At 42.4% G+C, this 22,861-nt stretch overlaps 1 protein-coding gene across 1 annotated transcript in view; it reads right to left on the reverse strand.

Annotated features, from left to right (window-relative positions):
* The window catches only part of iqsec3b (IQ motif and Sec7 domain ArfGEF 3b), a 32,119-nt gene extending 9,588 nt beyond the window's left edge, over positions 1-22,531 (reverse strand). The window contains exons 1-7 of the mRNA XM_059335455.1: positions 22,005-22,531; positions 16,410-16,484; positions 11,850-11,967; positions 10,371-10,772; positions 8,613-9,334; positions 7,711-7,872; positions 4,597-4,719 (exon numbers count right to left, since the gene is read on the reverse strand). Of these exons, the coding sequence (XP_059191438.1) occupies positions 4,597-4,719; positions 7,711-7,872; positions 8,613-9,334; positions 10,371-10,772; positions 11,850-11,967; positions 16,410-16,484; positions 22,005-22,531 (2,129 nt within the window). The remainder of the gene's footprint in view (positions 1-4,596; positions 4,720-7,710; positions 7,873-8,612; positions 9,335-10,370; positions 10,773-11,849; positions 11,968-16,409; positions 16,485-22,004) is intronic.
* Between the last annotated feature and the right edge of the window lie 330 nt (positions 22,532-22,861).

The following is a 22,861-nucleotide window of genomic DNA, read 5'->3' on the forward strand; positions in this document are numbered from 1 at the left end:
GACTGTTACAGACCAAAAAAAGAGATGCTGTCTGTAGGATGAGCAAACAGCAGCATTTCAATTCCAATCATTCAAAGATCATTCATATCATGAGGAGTTCCATTGCTTTTACATAGATAAGAGCTGATATGTACAAGCTGAAATGTTTTCCTGGGTGTCAAAATTGCAAAAAAATAAAACATGGCACAAGTTATATTTTTAAGTGTAAGTCTATTTAACACAAGTTTGATGTATAATACAAAAAAAGCATATCGGTTGATTCATTGATTTAATGCATCCATTTTGGATGCATTAGTCAGTTTGACCTCATCTACACACTACATTGAATAGCTTATTTGCAAGCACATGCATGAAATTCAGATAGATAGCAGGAAGTGATAAATCCATATACTGGGCAAATTGGGGGAAAAAGGAAAGTGACTACATAACAGGCAAATAAAGAAACAGCATTACATAAATGGAATTGCCTTATACCAAGAGGTGTTTCTAAAATTCTGTCCACATCAGTTATAACCAATGAGGGCATAGTGCATATAAGAAACACCTCTTAACAGCCCTGTATCTTCAGGCTCACAGAACCAATGTACCAAAACGTACTAATGCAATCCCTGACTTTGTTATTGTGCCCAAAATGTCCTCTCAGCTCAAACTTACAAAAACAGGAAATGCATTTAAAAGAGATCAGTATGAACTGTTAAAGTTATAAAAAGCAATATAGAAAATGACCTTAAACGGCTGGTAGCCACTGGCAGGTAGACATTCAGAATGATTTCAAGTTAGATAGCCCAGAATACAAGTTTTACCATTTTCTAATGTGTCTGATTGACTTAAACACTGACTGACTGTAACTTCTACTCAGATGTGAGGAGAAGTCACTCCACCATAAGTGAGACTGACAGGAGACAGAAGACATTCAACAAAAAGGCTCTGCCCTAGGTGAGGTAACGCTGCCCAGTCTGCTTTGGAGCCAGAGATGCCGCATTTGGGCTTGCTTTGCTCCTTCGCTGCCCACAGGCTTCACAAACTCTCACTTCCACCCCTCCTCCCCCACTGCTCCCTCCCTATCTTTCTTACTGTCACTTACACTTACACAGTGGGCCATTTCAGTGGTGGGAGGCTTTTATCTCTGCAGCCAGGCAGGATGCAGACATGGAGAGGACTGCTCTGCTCCAGAGGAATATGTACTTGTCAGAGCATATGCAAGCGAGAGGCCACATCTGAGACCTGCACAACCAGAAAGCCTTTTCCCAGACCCCACACAAGATCTAAGGCCAGAGTACTCATAGGGTATCAATTGACTGCAGCCCCGTTCAGTAGCAATGCTTTTGTTTGAGGCAGAATAGATCCTGCTTGGCACAAGCACTGCCACAGTATAATATGCACAAGCACATACATAGACACACAGAAATACACAGAGGCACAAATGAGCCCCCTGATTTTCCGTCTTGATGTAATTCTGCGGCAAATTCTTCAAAGAATATATGCAAGGAGAGATCCACTGTACGTGTGACTGTGTATGTGGACACGTGCATAGATGTGGAAGCCATATGTGAGCAAACAGTTGAGTGAATAAATAAAGCAGTGCTTACGTATGTGTGCATGTTTATTTGTGCTTCATTCACACATTCCCAAGCATGGATCTCCATCTTACATAACCAGTTTATTTAAACACTTGCTCCTGATCTCTTATCTTCATATCTGCATATGAAAGTTGCATGCCAGCTGGCACAAATACTGCTTCGTATAAAAGAACTACTCATGACAAGAGTACAACACGCTTCAAACAGATGACATAACAACTGTTACGTAACAGACATGGCATGGGATGTCTGGCAGTCCTGATAAAAAGCCTGCTCATTTCTGACCTATACTCAGCTGCAGCTACTGAGAGTATGGCCTCAGATTGCTGATGAATCTGCACCCAGGGGCTCAGTACATATGATTGAATGAGATGTGATTAACTGATGACCACAGTGGGTGTTCTGATTGGCCCTCAAATCAGAAGCAGAGAGGGGAAGTGTCATGATTGCTCCTTTTCCTCTCTCCCCTCATCACTTACTTTGAATAAGAACACACTTTCCTTAATAGATAGAGTTGATGATAGGCTATATTTTTTGTAGTGTTTACAAAACCAATGAAATCATCAAAACCAACAACTGATCCTTCTAACAAGTGTTGCTTACGTATACACAGCCTGTTACAGCTGCACGCTTGCATTAAGTGACATGATCCTCTATTATGATGAACATTATGACGGACCTGGAGCTATTTTGAGTCAATCCTACATAATCCGTCCTGCTGCTGTAAATACTCACATGTGCCACATGTGTATTAATCCGCGGCTGGAAATAGTTCCCAACATAGTAGAGTGCTATTTATTCCTGTCAGTGAGTTAATTTCGCTAAAAACTACAGTGCCCAGCTGTTTTATGATATATTTTGACATGTATGCCCCTCTCAGAATCAATTGGAGTAACTTTGGTTATTAGTAACATTTTCATTACTACCATTATCAGATAAACATTTTAATTTGTCACAAACTTATTGTAATCTCCTAGGGCCCTGCTTTACACCAGGTGCACAGTGAAGTGCAACTGTCATTGCTAGTTTCAAGCAGATGTCATATTCATGCCCAGTCCCCACTTTGTGTAAGTAGCAAATGTACTTGGCACATTGTTGGTGTAATGCTGTACTGTCATTGACCAGCGAAAAGCCAAGTCAGTGATGTAGTATTTTCCCGCTTCTAAAAAGGGTCCATTATTTATTCAGATGTGGCTACATAGCCGTGTTTACAATGTGTGTACACTCTGCTTGTTACACACACAGGGAAGTGCAGTAGCGCCTCTCCTCAGTTCCATAGGTTATTGCTGCATTTGGTCATATGCAGTCAAATGGAGTTGTTGATGGGACAGAGGACTGGGAGACAGCAAATGCAGAAAACTGCCTCTCCAGTTTTCCAAATTTGCCATATAAATAGCAGTTCGCCAGGTGCAGGCACATCTGGATTTTAAAGGAAAGGGGAGATGACACTCTGATTGGTTTAATGTATCTTACACCAATCAACACCTATGATTAAGGGAATACAACCACTTTGTCCCTTGTGTCTTACTTTCCATCCAGATGATGTACCATTTAACAAGCAGAAGTGGACTTGGCCACGCCCTAAATGCACTTGCACCATGCACTTTAAACCAGGCATATAGATCATTTAAATAGTAAGTCGGAAATGTAGTCTTCTGGCACCAATGGGCGTGGGAACAAGTGCAACAGACAGATAAACACAAATAAATAAATAATGCTAGTCTGAAATCAGTTATATAAGTTATCAGCTTTAAGACCACAAATAACTTAAATCAGGGTCCACAGTTTAGACAAACAAAGATCCCACATTGTAGATAGAGTGAGTTCACTCTGCTTGCATTGAATTAGACAAGAAACTTAGTGTAATTCAAAAGGACATTTTGCTTTGTGAGATCAACGAGGTAGTGGCTAAACTCATGGTGGGGACATTGTTGATAATCCTGAGGCAAAGAGCAGCACATCGGCAGAGGAGGGCTTAATGTACACAGCAACGCAACCAATTACTCTGAAACAGAAAACAATGATGGACATTTTTACTGCATTTTTAGTCCTGGGTGCAATCTTTGGATATTACCAGGACATTTCAAGGACAGTGCCAGCCAGGGGATAAGGCACCAATTATTTGTCTGATCAGTTCTATCTGTTTTTGCCTCAAAGACTTTTCAGTCAGAAGGTAAAATTGCATCATAAAACCTGTTTCTGTCCAGGAGTTTGTTAGAGGCAAAGCTAGACAGTCCACTATGCAAGCTAATGTAGGTCTCTCAAGGTCCTCTTGGTATTAAAATGAGCCTTTTTCAGCAGATAGGCTCATACATTTTAGTGACTGGAGGGCAAGAGTCAGTACTGACAAAATGAGCAGAAAACCAGCTCAGGCTAAAACCTCATGAGTACCAAACATACACTTTTACATATTCATGTGTGATTTTGGATGGAAATGGACACGCAACTGTCACACACATGCAAACTGCCTCCAGAGGCTGAAGATTTGGCCAGAAAGTGTCATCCAGGGAGAAAGTTGTGAAATAGAGCATCTATTTCTGTCCCGATGGAATGCACACTGATTGCCTGCAGCTCAGATCACCGCTATGATTGGCCAACAATCAAACAGTGCCAGGTTTAGTCAAAGGTTACAGGCAATCAGTGTAATTTGTTAATGATACACGGCTTTGGTTTCATCAGAGCATGCCGCAGTGAGCTGGCAGAACCAGTTAAACACTTTGTCTTTACAGTTGCCCTATTAGTATGCCATTCTGGATACGTCTGTTACCCCAAGGCTGCAAGATGAGATCAGAAAATACTTTTCTATTTTATTGCAAAATATCTGAGGTTGGTTACCTGTCATTGCTTTTTTTTTTGCAAAGGTGGCCACAGGCAAATAGGTCTATTCATTTTGATAAGTTCAGAGCGCTCTTACCAGTCCTGCTCAGTCATGTGATGGACTGTTGTTGTGTTGAAAAAGTGAAGCCAGAGCCCGTTAGTCAGCGAGGCCTGGTTGTGAGCGAGTTGACAGTCTCACCTAAAGGCTTCGATGAGTCTCTCCACTTTCTGTGCTTCTCCCTGAACACGAACATGAGCCTGGAACTTTCTTAGGGCTTCGTCAAGCTCCATGCCTGAAAAATCCATCTCATCCACAACACAGCTATTAAGGGACAGACAGAGAGAGAAAAAAATAAGAGAGAAAAGGGAGAGAGAGATTGGGTTTAGTTGTGGTGTGTCACTGTAATGAGAAGGTGAATGAGCGGGCGCATGCAAGTGTGTGCATGTGCAGCAAACTATGAGTACTCAAATGCTGATGGCTAATCTTCTTTTTACAGCCATACCTCCATTAGGAAGCTACTGACCTGGAAGACGCACATAGAGACAACATGTTTGCACACACACACACACACACACACACACACAGACACACACACTTTGTGCTAACATCAATAGGGAGGACAGGGTCTGATGACAGTGGGAGATAAGAGGAAAGAAAGGAGAGGGATGAGAGGGTGAAATAATGAAATGCAAAGAGCGAGGGGGCAAGAGAGAGGTACATGAAAGGCTGAGGGCAGGCTGAAGCAATGGAAGAAGTGCATGTGCATTTATGTGCATGTGCGTATTTGTGTCCATGCATGTGTGTCTATGTGTCTGAGTGAAAGAAAGCGAGGGTGTGTGCTTGTGTGTGTATGTTCAGTGCAGTGACCTATTTCTACAGTCTCTGCAACAACCTCAGCAAAAAGCCTCTCTATCCTGGATCTCTGTCTACACTGGTTGGATGCAAAAAGGGTGAGTGTGAAAGCATTAAGTTAAATGCGTGTTTTCATGGATGTGTTGCATTTATGCATGCAAGTGTTGCATGTCAATTGGGTTTGTGGTGTGTGTGTGTGTGTGTGTGTGTGTGTGTGTGTGTGTGTGTGTGTGTGTGTGTGTGTGCGTGCGTGTGTGCGTGTGTGTGTATGTGTGTGTGTGTGTGTGTGTGTGTGTGTGTGTGAGGTTAGGTTCCACTAGCTAGTTCTATTTTTAATATTTTAAAAATACCTGAATTCAGTCAAACAAATCTCTCAATTAATCATTTACTCATATTTAATATTTTATCAGCTCTCTTTTTTAAGTTAAGAGCAACATAGACAACATCCATTCAAAGTTTATTTCTGACCTCGGTACAGATTTAGATGAAAACTGAAAGCTACAGAACCACTACTACGTGGACCTTGAGATTTTTTTTTCTAAACAGGGTCATGAAAGAAAATTGATTTTTCATTTTAAAGTCAGCAAGGATGAGAAGTCCTTGAGGTGCTCAGAATAATTGAAATAATTTAATATCTAGTGAAGTGGCAGTGAAGCAAACTCAATCTGCAGGTGAGGACCATGTCATGTAGTCGATACCTACATAACAGCAGCAAATGGACCTTAAGTTGAGATTGTTAGGTCTTTAATTAATATCAAAGGAAGTTTCTTACTTTGTAATAAGTAATCAAATATGCAACTATAAATGTTACTAAGTAATCAGCAAAGCTACTGGAATCAATCAGTCTGCCTTGATAAATGTTAATTAGATGTTAATAAATTGATTTAGGTGCGGATTTTCTGCAGCTATTTTTCATGAGGTAAATGGGCAAATAGAGAAACAGAATAATAGGTGATGATCATGGTGTCGTACTGGAGGAGGAATTTTTTTCACAACCTGGCAACTCAAAAGTTGTTATTATTAAAGATGCAGTCCACCATTTTTTTTTTTTTACGTTAAAGAGGGAAATCTAGTATTGTTCCTATATGATTCTGTGTTTAAGTGAGTAATGGGGATCATTTGATGGTGCAGTATTGAGAGACAGTGCTGCAGCTGGCAGCCGTAAAATGAGCATGGGACATCATCACTGTACATCCACCAAGAGGGCTTATTGTTTTCCACTGACAGGCTAAGATTGTTATTATAAGTGTCTGACAACATTATGGACAGATAGAGAAGTCTTGTTCTGGAATCTCACAGGAGAAAAGGAAAACTTTTTGCCGGAAGACATCGAGCAGCAAAAATCGAGCAGGACTGCAGACCAACTGCAAACAGAGCAGAGGTAAGCTAATTATTATTACTGTGTTGACTATATTTTCATAAATGAAAAGGATCTATGGCAGGATAACGGTCAAATTGAGAAATTTCATGATGAAATTCCATGATGTTTATACAGTGCCAAGTTGCCCTGTGCAATTACATAATAGCTAATTTTATGGCTAATTTTATGGCTGCAGCACTCTACTATACTGTGAGAATTTCTTTTTTTTTCCAGTAGTGACTTAAGCCATAAATAATGGGAAAATAGGTTGAAGGTTGAAAAATACTGCAATTTCCCTTTGAGGTCAGTTTACTTGTCACGAGGACTATGACTCAGCCTGGGCAAATGTCTTGTATAATGACTTCTGTGGCTCCAGAGAAGAGCATAATCCTGATGATGTCATCAGGGTCATCTCAGCATGGACTTAGAAACTATGAAATTATCATAGAAAGCCTGCATTTCAGACTGAGTGTGGAGTTTGAAAGACGTGGGCGTTTATCAGTCAGGGAGAGTCAAATGAGGAGACAGTTTTTGTGTTTAAATTTGGAGATGTGTTGGTTCCAACATCTTTTGTAGATTGACCTTTGTTAGGGAGCAAGAATCTGAATATCTAATCTCTATCTATCTCTGCTGCTTTGACTTTAAACATTAAACTTTGACCACAAAGTCCCTAAACTTTATGGAAATACACTGCTAAATTGCTAAAGTGTCCCATGAATGTCTTATAATTGTTCTAAAGTATTAGTAAACTATTCATTAACATTAATAAAGCCACTAATTATAGTTAAAATATCATCATCAAGTCATCTCCATAAGTGAACAAACTCCACTGATCAAGACTATGAGCAGTGATGGAATGGAACACTGTACTTTGAGTCTTTTTTTAATTACCACTTACTATTTAGACTCTAATTAAGAAATCATTTCTTGCACACAAAACAATTTTTTAAAAATAAAATATGATATGTATGTTTATGTTTTAGATTCATTAGGGAATCAAAGGGACTATATTTTGAAGATTTATTACAGGAATCCCAATCATGTGTATATGTCTGTGTGTGATGTATGCATATCAGCATATAAAAATAATGAGCACTCACTCAAGAACATCTCTGTTGAATTGCAGCTTGCTGTTCCCCAAGAACTCTCCAATCATCTGTCTGCTCAGGCCCTTCCTCTGCAGCAGGAAGTGAGCCACTCCGATTGCCGTGTCCGGGACGAAACCACGCGTGATCAGGAAGTGGATGCCTCTCTCTGGGTTCCTGATCGCAGATAGCCAACAGCAGAAATGCACATAGTGTTAAGAGTTAAACAGCGCAAGTGTGATGTTTTGTGCGTTCAAGCAAATAGGTGTGTGGGCCTGAGTGAGAAAGAAAATTTGTAACACTGCAGTTTAGAGAAAGGGTGCTTAATGTGTGTGTGTGTGTGTGTGTGTGTGTGTGTGTGTGTGTGTGTGTGTGTGTGTGTGTGTATGAAGAGAACATGAGTGTGTGTGTGTAAGAGAAAGAGAAAGACGGAGACGGAGAGTGCATTCATGCGCAAAAGCTGTTAGCTCTGGACTTCTGGATCAGACCCACTGTCACTGATGCATATGAGTTAATTTACTTTAATTTGTATTAACTAATAATAAGTGCAGGCCAACCGTGGGCTCTATTAATAGGAACTGAGAGGCTCTCGCATTGTTCATGACCTCCTTGACTGCCTCTCCTCTTCAACTGCATTTTCCCTCTTTTCTATCTCTCTCTGTTCCTCTCTTCGTCCCCCGCCCTCCTCTCTATTTTTTTCATTTTTTTCATTGACATCACAAGATGGCACTGAACACGCAGCTCCTCCCAACAATCACAAACACTAATGAGCAGCTGCTTAGAGCAGTTTTTCAGGGCTGTTGGAGATTTGTTAGACACAAACAGTAATAAGTGTACTTTGAACCCTGAGCCAAAGGGTGCAGAAATGTTTTGCAATTTTCTGTGTGTGTCAGAGTGTGCGTTGCCGGCCCACTCACACATTGAAGAGGTTGAGTCCTATACGGTAGAGGCGTTTGCGGTGTGTGTCTGTGGAGAGAGTTGGCGAGCGGCAGGAAGCTGGATCCTGGCAGCGGTCCCTGGGCAGAGAGACGACCAGGGCCTGCAGGGCCTCGGGGCTTGGCCCCCCAGGGATCTGCTGAGGATGAGTGTAGTGGTACTGCTGGTACTGGGTGTAAATCTGAGCAGGTTGCTGGTTAGACTGAGCTGAGGTGGAGATAGAGGTGGAGGTAGAAGTGGATGTAGACCCCAGTCTGTCTGAGCCGCTCTCCCCCTCCATTCCTCCTCCTACTCCTAGAACTGGCACTGCTGAGCCCCTCCTGGATCCTGGATCAGCCATTTCCAGCTCCTCACTGGGCGGAGGCGCAGGAAATTCAGGCTCCTCTGCTAACTGGCCATCTCCTCCCCCGCCCATCCCACTCACAGAAGTCTTCCTGCTGCCCGGCTGTCCACTGCCTGCATTGCCCAGAGAGGTGGTGGTTGTGGTTGTAGCAGAGGAGATGGTGTAAGAGCTATTGCTGTCGATGTGAACGGTGACATCCCTGAAGGCCATGAGCAGCGAGCTGGCACTGCGGGGCAGACAAGCGCTCTCAGCAGCTGCACGAAGGGCCCCGGGGTCCATTAGTAGTCCCTTCCCGTCTCCGCCTTCTGACAAGCTCCAACCACGAAGAGCATCATCAATTGACTGGGCCAAGGAATGAAGCTGCAAATGTGATGATAAAAATTACACTTCAAAACCGATAATTTAATGAGGTCAAGAGACACGATTCATGTGAGGAAACGTTTCTGATACCAGAGGGGTTGCTAATTTGTGGCTATTTGTAAGACTAGTGGAAGTAGATAAACAGTGATGGTGGTTGGCTACTGAACAGACATTTACGGCATTTAGATGAAACTGCCTAGCAAGCCAGAGGGACCAGCCAATGGATTGTGGGTAATGCAGATAAAAGTAGACATAAGGCCTGGTCAAGCTGCTGAGTCTATGCCTGGTTGAAGGTAGGATTGGACCAATTTAAATTCTGACCTTATGATGACCCGGCACTAGATGAAAAGTCAGGGGATCGCCAAATTCATTAAGATTCGTCCTCTGGGCACCATAAATGCTTGAGTACAAATTTATTGCAATCCATTGAATAGTTTAGTTGAAAACGAGTTCTCTGCACAGCGTCATGCATTCTGCAGTTGAATCAGGAGCTCCTGAATTTTAGGACAGCAAACTTAAGATGTTTTAGTCTGAACCACAGAGGTGAGTCAGTTGACTAACTAAAAACTATATGAATTTAATAAAAACATATATTATGTTAACCAAGGAGATTATGTTTTCTGTGTGGTTTGCCTGTGTGTCTGTCATTCTGCAGTGGCTCTCAACCTTTTTCATATCAAGGACCCCTTCACATTATATCACAGACTCTCATTTGTTTAGATTTTGCTTCAGGGACATCAGTCTGAAAAGACTTTGGTAGTTTGTTATGATTAAGACCAGAATTTCTACAGTTGGCTACTACATTTGAGGAGAAAACTGTGGAGGAAGTAAAACTATGATCAGAACAGTCACTCATCAGACACTTAATCATACTGGGCTCACTTCCATAGTGAAATAAGCGATGAAAATAAACTATTCCCTTTTTTTGTTTTTGAGAAACCCCAGAAACTCCATCCAGGACCCCTGGCTGAAAAAACACTGAGCAGGATGACAAAATGTGCCATTGAAGGGCCAATCTAGTTTCTTGAACACTCACCTGTTCAGTGAAGCAGTCCTCCAGCTGTGTGAGTGTTTGTCCAGGTGTTGGAGGTGGGGCTGGACCTGGGGTAGGACTGGGACCAGCTGTTGGAGCAGACGCAGGAGAAGGGGGCAGAGAGGTGGAGCGGCATGGGGGAGGAGGAGGAGTTTTGGAACGTAAGGGTATCTGTCCTCCTCCAGGATGCAGACTGTAACTGTGTCTCTGGGTTGAGTTCCGGTTTCGACCTGAAGGGCTGGGATGTCGCAGTGAGATCCGGCGGGGCAACTTGCTCTCCGACAGAGAGTTACGGATCTTCTGGAAGTTTTTGCTGAGCTGGTACTGACGGAAGGCCGTCTGGATACGACGGGCTGCCCGCCTCGATATGAGATGGCCTCCGTATTTCTGTTCCAACTCTTCTATCTGGAGACAGGAAGAGAGTGAGGGGGAGTGAGTTTAAATATCAAATATGTTTACAGGGCTGTGTAACTCACTGAAGACACTGCAAGAGTCATATTGCAAAGCACACAGCAGCCACAGAAAAATATTTATTCATCCACCAGCAGGCAAATATCATGATGCCATTTTGTTCCCATGTCTACAAAGGATCAAAAGAATTTGAGCATTGCCTCAGTCATGAAATGCACACTCAAGCTTTCTTCCTAGAAGTATCCTTTTTACTTATCTGTCCACTCTTTTAAAACTGGTGGGGGTTTATGGCATTAAAGCCAAAGTAAACATCATCTATCATCATTCAACTGCTAATACTGGCTGAAGGGCCATGGGAAGGAGGATGGATGGGCTGTGACAAAGGTGATTTTGAGAAAAAATGAATAGAAAAGTAAACACCCGCACAAGCCTATTTCTGTTCCATTTGTTGGCAGAGCAGCTCGGCCCAAAATCTCAGCTTCCTCCAGAATTTTGCCCTCCTGTATTTTCAGCAAAAGGGAGACGCAGGAGGGGGAGTGGGAGGCAAGGGAAGAAGAGACAGAGAGGGAGAAAAGGAGGACAGCCACACATGTGCCTGGGTGTGTGTGTGTGTGTGTGTGTGTGTGTGTGTGTATGTTTGTGTCTGCTCACACAAGCAAAAAGTGCATGTACACGCACACACACACACACACACACACACATATACGGAGACACACACTGATATACACAGACACTCGCACTGCAGCAGCAATAGCAGTAGCAACAGCAGACCCTTCAGCAATTTGGTATGAGAAATAAAGACATCTCCAGCCGCCAGAAGCAGTTATTAGCTGTTACCATGACAACCTAGCATCTTTCGCGTTGCTGTCGATGTGGCGGTGGAGTGGCTGGTGTTCTATTTCATGTCAACACGGACAGAAATAGATTTGAATGAGAATATTTTTGTCACGCACAATGACACAATGTCAATGATCATCCTTGACATACCTGCTGCTAAAAAGGGTAGAAAAGTGAGCATTCACTTCCTCCCAACATGTGCTTATGTCCCACGCGCGCACACAAAAAACCTACCTGTTTGTTCTTATTCTCCAGGGTGATCTCATACTCGCTGGGTCCCTCTCTTTTGGTCCCCTCTACTTCCTGTCCACCACCAGAGGACGTTCCATCCTCCAGGCTCAGCATCTGTCCGCTGCCACGGAAATAAGAAAAAAAAGCTATCAGTCCTCCCTGCTGACCTTCAAAACTCTGCGGTTATCGCAGTGGCAGGTCATCAACTAAGCGGAGTGTGAAGAGGTTCATAAGGGAAGCAGCAGGTGGAGAGTGATGTGTGGCTGTGGTGGCTCGAGGCGAAGGTGACCGAGTTTATGTGTCCGCTCCGATTTGGTCAGATTTGTGGCTCCACTGCAGGTTGCAGGAGTAAAACTCTGGATATATGACCGGGATGAAATTGCTTTTTTTTTTTAACTTGACTTGTGCTGTGTCCGAATTCATTCCCTACTTCACTCTTTTACTATTTGCTACATCACTGTTAAATATGCTCAAAACCATTTTGTTAGAGCCAGAGCTGACAACTCAATAGCTCATAACTCAAAGATATTCAATAGAGCGCAACCGATTTTATTGTTCTATCAGATGTAGCCTATCGGTAATATGTTGGTATTGGTGTACATGCTTCCAATATGCACGAATATGAAAACTTTTTTTCCAGAATATAATGCAGGACAAGATACTTTGGTGGATTCCAGTGAGGATTAAAATGGATTCATAACAGTTTGTCAGGTGTGGGACGACCCATGTTGACTGTTTCAATGCACTGATGTAATTTTGGACAATTCATTTTAAAATATCCAGCCTCCTTTACATATCTTTGCCACAAGTATATGATAACATCATTGCAAAAAGTGTGTGTTTATGACACAAAAGTCCACACGCACACACAGTGATTAACTTCCAAAGATTTAAAACAGCAATTCCCCTCAATTTCTATTTTTTTCATTAATAAATGACCTAAACAATGGCTCAATTATTGAAAAATGTAGATGATTATAGTTTTCTATTCATCATCAGATCCAGTGGTTCCCAACCTTTTTTGCTTGTGACCAGTTAATACATATAAATATATCTGTGACTCTTCATCACAGGTTGCATGTCTTTAAGTTGTGAGTGTTTCAGTCAGAGAGATTTTTTCTTCTCAGAATGTTGATGTGGATAATGAACAAAATAGATATTTTAGAGGCCGAAAGGAGATAAAAACTGCATTTTGTTTTTTTCCCTTAATTTCTACATGGGTGATCAGTTTGCCACTCTTTAGAGTCATCCTACAACTGAACGCCTTGAGGGAGAGAATTTTTGAGGACACTTTATAGTCCATTACACTTTCCAAACAAGCCTAATTTACAGAGCAATGCTTTGATGTCAAAGAAATCTTCGTTAGGTATTGCCAACTTCTCACCACCAAAGTGGCACTCTTGGCAGATTAGATGTGTTCACCGCCTAATAATGTTTCCCTGCAGTAAATCAGTGCTGATTTTGGGCGTGTGACACGAAAAGATTATGTGTTTCCATGGCACTGACATCATTTGGATGAACACGTCAGTGGAAGTTGTGATAAAAAGTATAACTTTCTCCTGCAAAGAAATTAAATTGCTATTTTATATTGTTTTTCTATGTTCTGCTGCAAGGATTACTGTATAAAAGGACATCCTATACGTGTTCAAAAACACTGGAAGCAATGCAAGACAATAATAGACAGAGTATCATGCCCTCAAAGTCCAACATGACTGGCAGAAAAAAGTAGGCGGATAAATCAGACAAATCTGTAATCTATAATACTGCTGGAAGCGAATCCAGCCCAAATCTGACTCAGAACTCAACAAACTGCCTGTGGAGGCTGTCTCCCAGTGCTCACCGCCCGACAGAGTGTCCCATCCTCCTCCTATAATCCCAGGTCCTGTTCACAGATGGAGTAATGTTCTTTTACATGACAGCATTATCGAAATTCTGTGAAAGTCAAGCAGGGCTTACCTAAGCAAATAGCTGCTGTGACACAGCACAAACATTCTCTTTTATCCAAGTTCAGCTGTGTACAATTTAAGCTTTGTTCCTTTCGGTAAAAAGTTACAGGGAAAAAAAGTATAGTAATCAACATTTCTGACAGCACACCACCTGTCAAAGATATAAAACACTGCCATTCAGCACCTTTTATATAGCCGGAGTGGCCTGTAAGAATAGAGGTATGATCGCGCACTAAGAGGTTTTATAATGGCGTGCAATTATGAGTGTGTGCATTATGTTGTATGCTTGTGCAGTCTTTCTTCCAGCCAGATAATGCTTACTCTCATAATTTTTTATACGAAGGAGGACCATTGCTAAACAGGACTGGGGAGACTAAAAAGCCTGCTCATGGTTAAATAATGAGTGCATCACTAAAGTTCCTCTTTGTTTTCTTTGATTGCTGTGAAAGCAAATATCCTGCATTCCCCAGCCAAAAGTCAGAGATAGGGCCACAGAAGCTTGGTCATATCTTTGAATGCGATAAAGTTGGAGAAAATAGAGAGAAAAAAGGAAAGCGAGTGGGACCAAAAGGCTGCGATAGAAACAGTTGAGAGGAAACAGGAAGATATAGAGAGAGTCTGTCGGTGTGTGCATGCTTGAGGCTGTCTCTATCAAAAACTCTATTAAAACGCTGCCATGCCCCTGTGCTGCATCAGAATACATTAGAGTACATTAGAATACATTAGAGGATTTAAAAGCAAGAGTTGAGCTATTAATGCATCTGGACAGCAAAAGCCTCCATAATGATATGGCCGCTATACTCTCTCTCTCTTTATCTCTTGCTCTGTCACACACACACAAACACAAAACCCCCACACATATGTAACAGCAACAAACATAGCAAGCATACACTCCTGCCCCGCCTGCATGTGTGACGTCATGGTGGAAGAGAAATGAACATCTGTCAAATCGCATCTCTCAAGGTCCTCCAGAGACTTATAGTAGTCTACGGCCAAGCAAGAAACACACACACGCGCAGATGAGAGAAAAGGCACGGCAGGTTAGGCTAGAGGCGGATCTCATGACATCTCTTGGGAGGTTTGCATGCTCTGATGGATTCAGCGAATGACAGTTAGTGTGTAAAGGTGGTGCGGGTTTGCAGTCACCAGGCACACACAGTTCCATGTGATGATAATAATGAGCTACAGGACTCGTCTACATCTCATCATCTCAGGTGGGTGTCCACTGCTGCTGTGCCATTAGCTCATCCAATCAGGACTATGTGGGTGTAGACGATGATCAGATCAGAGAAAAGAGAGGGTTTCCAGACAGACAGATGGTGATATTAATAAAAACAGAATGAGAGAGAGAGAGACTTGATAAGGAGGGATGAGATAGAAATAAACAGACAGCTAAATAATGAGTAGTGATGCATACAGAAACAAACAACACAAGGGGGTTGGGGAGATATAACAGTAGATGAAGAAACAGGAAAAGTAGACATGACTGGGAAAGACTGGGTTTAAAAACAGAGTGCAGAGGATTAAGTGATGGGAGAAATTCCAAAGAAGTAATCATTGAGAAACATGACAAAATCAGCTTTTCTGAGTCGTACAACAGAGCTTTGCTCATTCAAACATCCCCAAGTGAAAAGTCATGCCTTCACACACCCCACGCAAAAAGAAAAATTAAACAGACTCATACAACAAACAGACAAACTGCCCACGCAGAGCAGACGGCAAAAGTGGCTACAGTAGATCCTCAAACTTCTATTCTCCAGTTTCTATGGCAGTGGTACATGTTGCGTCATTACTGGGTTGCCATGGGCACTTTCATAGTGGCAACACACACCGGTATTTCTCTGTGTCGCTCTATATGTGAATCACCCTTGAGGATGTATGATCTATAGGCCTGTTACAAAGAATTTAACTCTTTCTCCAGGCTCCATATATCCATAAATACATCCAGTTCACACTTGCACTGTGTACGCACTAGGAAGCATGATTAAAAGCCTGGTTGTGAATATGACTCAGTTAGACGATACACATGTACGAATAGAGTGTATGTGCACAAAAAGCTTTTAGTGGCTGAAAGTAGAGCTCAACCATTATGGGATTCTTGAGACCAAGACTGATGTTACAGGGGAAAAAATGGATTGAAATACCAATATATTGTCTGATAAAGTGAATTTTTAGCTTAAACAAAAATAGACTTTTTCACAGATTTGGCACCGATACAACTATATCAAGGGTCTCTGAAGGCTGCTTTCTCAAACAAATAACTTTTAAAGAATATTAAACAATATTTACATGTTTTACATAAAATCTATGCATTGTCAACCAATTCTAGAAATGAAAATAAGACAAAATTAAGGGAAACAAATGTGAATAATAGCCAAAGAATAAATAAAATAAATATTTAACACCATTTTAAAATAACCCCAAGCATAATTTTCTGCATTATATCTTCTGAAAAATGTTTTTTGTATTGGTGCATTATCGAACAACATATTCAGTATATCTGTGAAAATGTCAGCCGACCGATATATGGGTCAGGCTCCAGTTGAAAGAGCACCCTGTAAGGACAGTAGGAGACAAACATGAGAATAAAAGTGATTTGTGTGTAACTTGGTCTTACCCGGCTGAGCCACTGTTGTCAGCCTCTGGATGTTCAGGGGCGGGGCAGCAAAACTGATGCAGCACGGTCTCGCTCCTGAAGGGCAGATGAAAGAGGAGCAAGCAAGGTAAGCAACGGAGGGAGGAAAGAGGAGAAGGGTGACATGTCATTCAGTTGTTTTTGGTTGTTGCTGCATGTTTGTCTTGTTCCCATATTCCTCCTTATGTTCATTCTTAGTCCAACATCCCAAAAGACTCTGCAAGAAAATGCTCTCATTAGACACTTTTGGATTATTTCCATGGATTCTGTTTACAATTTGGCACTGATCCCGAGGTAAATACCCTATGTAGGTCAATTCAAGGCTGAGAAGGCTTGGATTGAGTGTGAGTATTTACAGTATATGTTTGTGTGTATGGATGTGCTTGTTAATGCCTCTTCTCCTCCAGTTCAGCAGATCTGTGGTGATTTAGCAGAATTCCCAAACAGCAATCTAGACAGATGGTTACTTCGAGTCTGTTTCCTGTTCTGTCTCTTCTTAAGTTCGCCTCTCTCATTTCTCTCTCATACATTTTACATTTACATTCATATTTTAGGCAGTTCGCTGGTGCTCTTATCTGGAGCAATTTAGAGTGAAAAGAACAGGGTAAAAAAACAAGAAAACGACAAAAACACATCATGTTTAAGTTCTTGCATAGATCGACCCTTTGACCTTCTGGATGCAGGATGCTTTCCACCTCCAGAGACACAAAAATAAGCATAATCATGTCTTTTAAAAATATATTTGAGGTTTGGCTGTGAGTGTAGGTCACATTAAGTCCTTTCACAATGAGCTGAAAACATTCAGTTGACAGTGAATTTTCGTGGCTACGCTACAGTAATTCTTCTGACCTGGGCTCAGCATATTGTTCATGACACAGACCCACAGTGACAGGCAGTCAGAGTCAGTGCAAGGCTCGGAATGACAGTCAGAGCTATAAAAAGCTACCTTTTTATGGCAACTTCCACAGACTTAAAGGGATGCTGATGTTTTTCTTCAAAATATCTCTGATCAACACTCTTTTTTATTTATTATATTTTTAACCTTTATCTAACCAAGCAAGTCATTCAGAATAAATTCTTATTTACAATGACAGCACAGTCCTAACAGTTGGTTTGTATGAATAATATTCCTCCTTCTGTAACACCTACTCCATCACTCACACCTCTCATACACACACACACAAACATACTGTACATACATGACTCATTTGTTCTCCTTTTAGTAGCACTTCTGCTGAGGTTCTTCATTCAGGTGCTTGAACTTTCCGAGCCTCATTGAGCTCCAAGCAGGCTCTGGAGTGCTGTATCTGCCCTAAAGGAGTCCATTCATTTATATATTATATTTGAGAAATCTGCAGTACGACAAGCTATTGGCTTCTTTTATCAGCTCCCAGGGGCTCCAAATATCTCTAAAATGGTGTGTTTTTTTGGCTCACTAATTTTCTTTGTTTTGCTTTTCTCCTCCATGTCTCCAACAACAGGACCAAATAGCCGGATAACAAATACAATTAAATGCACCACCTGTTATCAATTACTCTAATTAGAATCAATTAGTCAGACTGTGCCCCACTGATTCTTTCCAAATATGTTTGTCAACATATGTTGAATGTTTTAGATAGGGCTGTCACACTATTTTTCATTACACAATAATCATAGCTTAAATAATTAGCAATTATGATATTATTGCAATATCTGTAGAAAATTTGAAAAAAATTAATCTTTTACAGTATTTATTGTGCACTTCTTTGGCAAATAAATGATGTCCAGAATCAGAGGTGGGGAGAATCTGTCACTATAACTACATACATTTTTTTTTGTAATTTCTGTTTTATTTAAACGAGGGAGAGAGATATATAGGAAAGGCAGGGGAGAGAGAAAGAACATTTATCAAAGGACCCTGGGCCCGACACGACCCCCTGCCTCTGCAGCCTTTACAGAATTCGAACTACCTAGAAAGCTCCCATGGTGCCTCAGTATTTAATTTTTTAAATATCAAGATAATCATTAATATTCATATATTACGAAACCCCTCATTTTAGACCATGCATGTACAATAAACCATGACACAATAATGATTTTCTTCCACACCCCAGGTTACCTGGAGTCTAATGTAACTCCACATTTAATTACACAATAATAAAAACTTTTTCAATTTTACTTTTTATCTGTATATAAATGCTTTTCTTGTGTGGGTTTAATTCATTTCCTCCTTTAAACTGTTTGGTGTTAGAAAAACAAATCATTTAAAATTAAAAAATAATTAAAATTAGACTATAAAAATAATCAGAGTTGGTACATCTCTTTTATTCAGGCTGTTCTCATTCACAGTTTGCAATTATACCTAAAAATAAATATATAATATATAAAGACAGGGGACTTTCACCCAGCAGACTGCTGATGGTGTCCCATGTTACATAATGAACATACTTAACTAACATAAGTTGCATAACAAATGTATTTTTACCCAAATCATAGTTTTCATAATGCATAACATTTCATAATATATCAAATTAACTCCTGTATGGCGATAGGTTGCTTTAACCTAATCATTTCCTTATAATATTCTCAGTACAAACTACTTGAACCCATAAATCTGTGCTGCACAAATACACAGTAGTCCACCTTCTATGTGTTGAAGGTTTTCGGGGTCACAAGGTCAAACGGAGTGTAATCTGATGACAGAGGAGGGAGAAACTTTCAGGCCAAAATGTAAAAGCACTGAACTCAAAAAGCCAGTTCTTGTTCACCATCAACATTAGAGCTGAATTATTTTGCCAGGCTGATATAAAACAGTTCAGCCCTGAGGAAGAGGCCAGGCTGCTTGGATCCCTGAACACACACACACACTCTCACATGCACACGCGCACGCACACACAAACAGACACACACACACACACACACACACACACACACTCATGCGCATACGGACAAACACACACACTCAACGGATTCGTCCATCTGTCTGTACAAGACACACACATAGCGGCCATCCACCTCCAACAACGTTTACAAAGAGAACAGGTGAATATTTCAACAGTACATGCCTCCTGCTGTCGGCCCATGTTCTCTCTCCCTCTTTCTGAGCCCCGTCCTGCCTCACACCATCCCTCCCCTCTGTCCTGTTTTGTAAGAGTACTTTAAACGCAATGCTTTTCATCAGCTAGAATCCAGTAGAAGATGTAAGGGAAGAAGAGACATGAAAGAAGATGAGCTCCATTTGGGCTCAAAATGTTGCCAGTACATTGTGTGCACCTTCCACTGCACCACAGGACGCCACAGCCTGTCCCTCTGTCCAACCTATCTATTTGTCCGCCAGCAAGATAGATAAACTGAGGAGACGGCTACCCCAAATGCACCCTTTTTATCATCTCTGTTTTGGTCTCTCCCTGCACCTGTCTCACTCTCTGTGTGCTGAAATCCCCCCTCTCATCGCCCCTATTCTCTCATCACCACTTTCTCTGTTTTTTTCTTTCTCTCAGCCTCCTTCCCTTTCACTGGTCCACTCCGATGTCAGCCTCAAGCTCCTTCCTCTAGACACCTCCAAGGGCTCCATCAAAGACAGCGACTGAGCGTGCATCTCTCTCTCCTTCTATCTCTCTGCCTTTCTCTCTCCTGAGAATGGCTGATTACCGTTCGCTCCATGGGCTAAGTGGGGCAGATAGGAGGCTCAGCTGGAAAGAGACAGAGAATAAGCGGAGGAGAGGATCCTGTCTCTCCCCTCATAGGACACAAACACGTGCACTGACAACACTGACAACAATGCAAAGCACACAAACACACTCACAGTCAACCAGCCCACAAGTCATTTAACTGCAAGGCAAAAAAAAGACACTCTTGGATAAACATTTATATAAATGCATATAGTAAAATGTAAGACGTGTGAAAGAAAGTGTGCTTACACATGCACCTACTCAGACATATGCCCATAAAAACACACACACATACACATAACAGCTTTTAACACAGAAACGTGCTGACACGCGCAAGTCACTGACAACAGTAAAAATCAGAGGGGAGATCTGATCTCCAGTCAGCTGCAAACAGGATGCAGCAGGCAATGACAGGAAGGTGAATCCTCTAAAAATGCAAGTGAAAGCCCAAACTCCCCCTCACTTGCCTGGCCTGCCAGAGGCAAAACTCCAAATTAGGTGTTAAGCTACTGGTCTTATCCAGAGCTACTTAAAATCAATGGGCAGGTGAGGATGTAAGGTTGCATTCAAGGACAGGCAATCAGCAACTGCAAGAACAGGAGGGCAATTTAATAAAGCACTAGCCCACCTTGCAGACTGATCAACTGGTGGATGGCTCTGCTGTTCTCTGCCTCCAGCTTTTACAATAATAATTACATTTTTGTAATTTCTTCCTCACCAGTTAAACAAATTGAAATTAAGAACCAGTGGTGTTACACTGATTCCTGTCAAATAATAGTTGCCTCGGGAGAAGCTCTCTAGAGGGTACAACTCAGGTTCCAGGCAAGAAAACCGAAAAAGAGCAACAGGCACTTTATTGACGCACACATGCAGACACACACAACTCAGAGAGAGGGGAATATAAGGTGTGGTGGGTGAATCATTCACTGTATGATCAATATCAACAGCTCCTTTTTTTAATATACATGTATCCCCTTCTGCACTCTGCTGCTCCTCTAAACTCCTCCTCTGTTCTAAGTTGCTCCCATCAGTGGGGGTGGAGTCCCAGAGAGACCAATCAGGACTCCTGCTGGGATAAAACTTATGAACTGAACACACACGCGCATACACACAGAACGAGAAAAGGAGAGAAAGATGGGTTTTCTCTCATTAGGTGATGCGCTGAAGTACTGTGAGACTCTTGTGCCAAGCAGGGGGTGCTGCTGGTGTGTGTATACGTGTGTGTGTGACTGTGTGCACGTGTGTCTCATCTAACACAGCAAGATCAGAGGCCCAGAGGTCCCGTGAGAGTTCACAGATCCCGTGCAGTAATTAATAGAGAAACCAGCAGCAGCACAGCGGACAGCGACTCTCATCATCGCACGTGAAGCTGCTCCCGTCTTGAGCTGACATTGACCGCTGTGCAGAGTATGTTTCCAGCACGTGCGCGCGCACACACGCACACACACACACACACACACACACACACACACACACACGCATAGGCCTACAGCTGTTTGTTATGTAATGATCCAGTGATCGTGATCCAGTTTCTCATTTAAATAATCCACCTCTTCCTCTTCTGGCACAGTCCTTAGCTGACACACACAGCTGAAAATTGGAAATTTGCAAGCGCCTTCTTCATTAATTAAACGCCTCTCAATCTGCAGGATCCGCACACGCGTGCGTGCACGCTCCAAATTATACAGTTTAGACGGATGCTACACACATACTATGGAGGATTCAAGGCAGGCTACTAGGCTGGAGCCTAACCAAGGTGGGGAATTGTTTTACGCTATAGGTCGCTATTGCAGGACATTTAGCACTACAGGATGTTTTCAAAAGCCATGTGAACCTTATGAAAAGCCTACCATATATAGGCCTACTATTTTAAGCACTATTTTAGGGAAGACAAACATAGGCAAACAAACACATAACCTCTACTCACTCTGATTTCCTAGCCAGGGCCAGGGATCGACAAAGGGTTGTGGGGGTCATCGGAACCAAAGAGCGACAGCTTTGGCAACTTCCCCCGTTTTCCGGGTCACTTTCAACCGGAGAAACCGTTGATGGGTCGGCCGGGACCAGCTGCATGTCTCCCGGGTCCATAGGTTGGGTAGGCGGCGGCTGGACAACCGGAGTCACCTCGACTTGTGCTGCTGGTGCAGCCGCATGTTCTGGCTGAGACCCCGCACTAGTTTTGAGCTGGGGGTCCTGAGGGTGGTGGTGTTGATGAAGGCAGCTGGGGTCGGGGTGATGGTGATGGTGGTGATGGTAAAGATGTTGCTGTTGTACCCTGACGTCCCGCAGATGCCTGTTCTCGCCGATGAGCTCGTCCACCCGCCGGTCCAGCTCCTCTATCCGAGAGCGCTGGGTCTGGATGAGACTCTGCTGGTTCTGGACGATAGTGGTGAGCTCCCGCAGGTACAGAATCGCCTGCACCGGGTTTTCCAGCAGGCTGGAGCTCATCATCATACCCAAGACAAGAGGAGGGAAGAGAAGCAGAAGAAAAAAAGGAGATGGACTGACAGATGGAGGACAGAGGAGATGCAAAATATCCGTGAGTGCGGATGAGAAGGTGAGATGTCCTTCCGCGCTCCTCTTCTTGATTCTACTCGGTTATGGATGGAGCTGCATCGACCGAGCTAGCCTCCGCTTCTTCTGTCGTTCCTCTCTCTCCCTCTCTCCCTCTCTCCTCTCTCTCTCACTGCGCTGAGTGGTGCTGATGAGAGGAGCCAGATCCAGATGTGACAGGAGGGAGGAGGGGAAGAGAGGCGCTGGAGGACGGATGCGTCATTACGCACA

This window comes from Centropristis striata, chromosome 6 (assembly GCF_030273125.1).
Source record: "Centropristis striata isolate RG_2023a ecotype Rhode Island chromosome 6, C.striata_1.0, whole genome shotgun sequence".
Classification (NCBI taxonomy): domain Eukaryota; kingdom Metazoa; phylum Chordata; class Actinopteri; order Perciformes; family Serranidae; genus Centropristis; species Centropristis striata.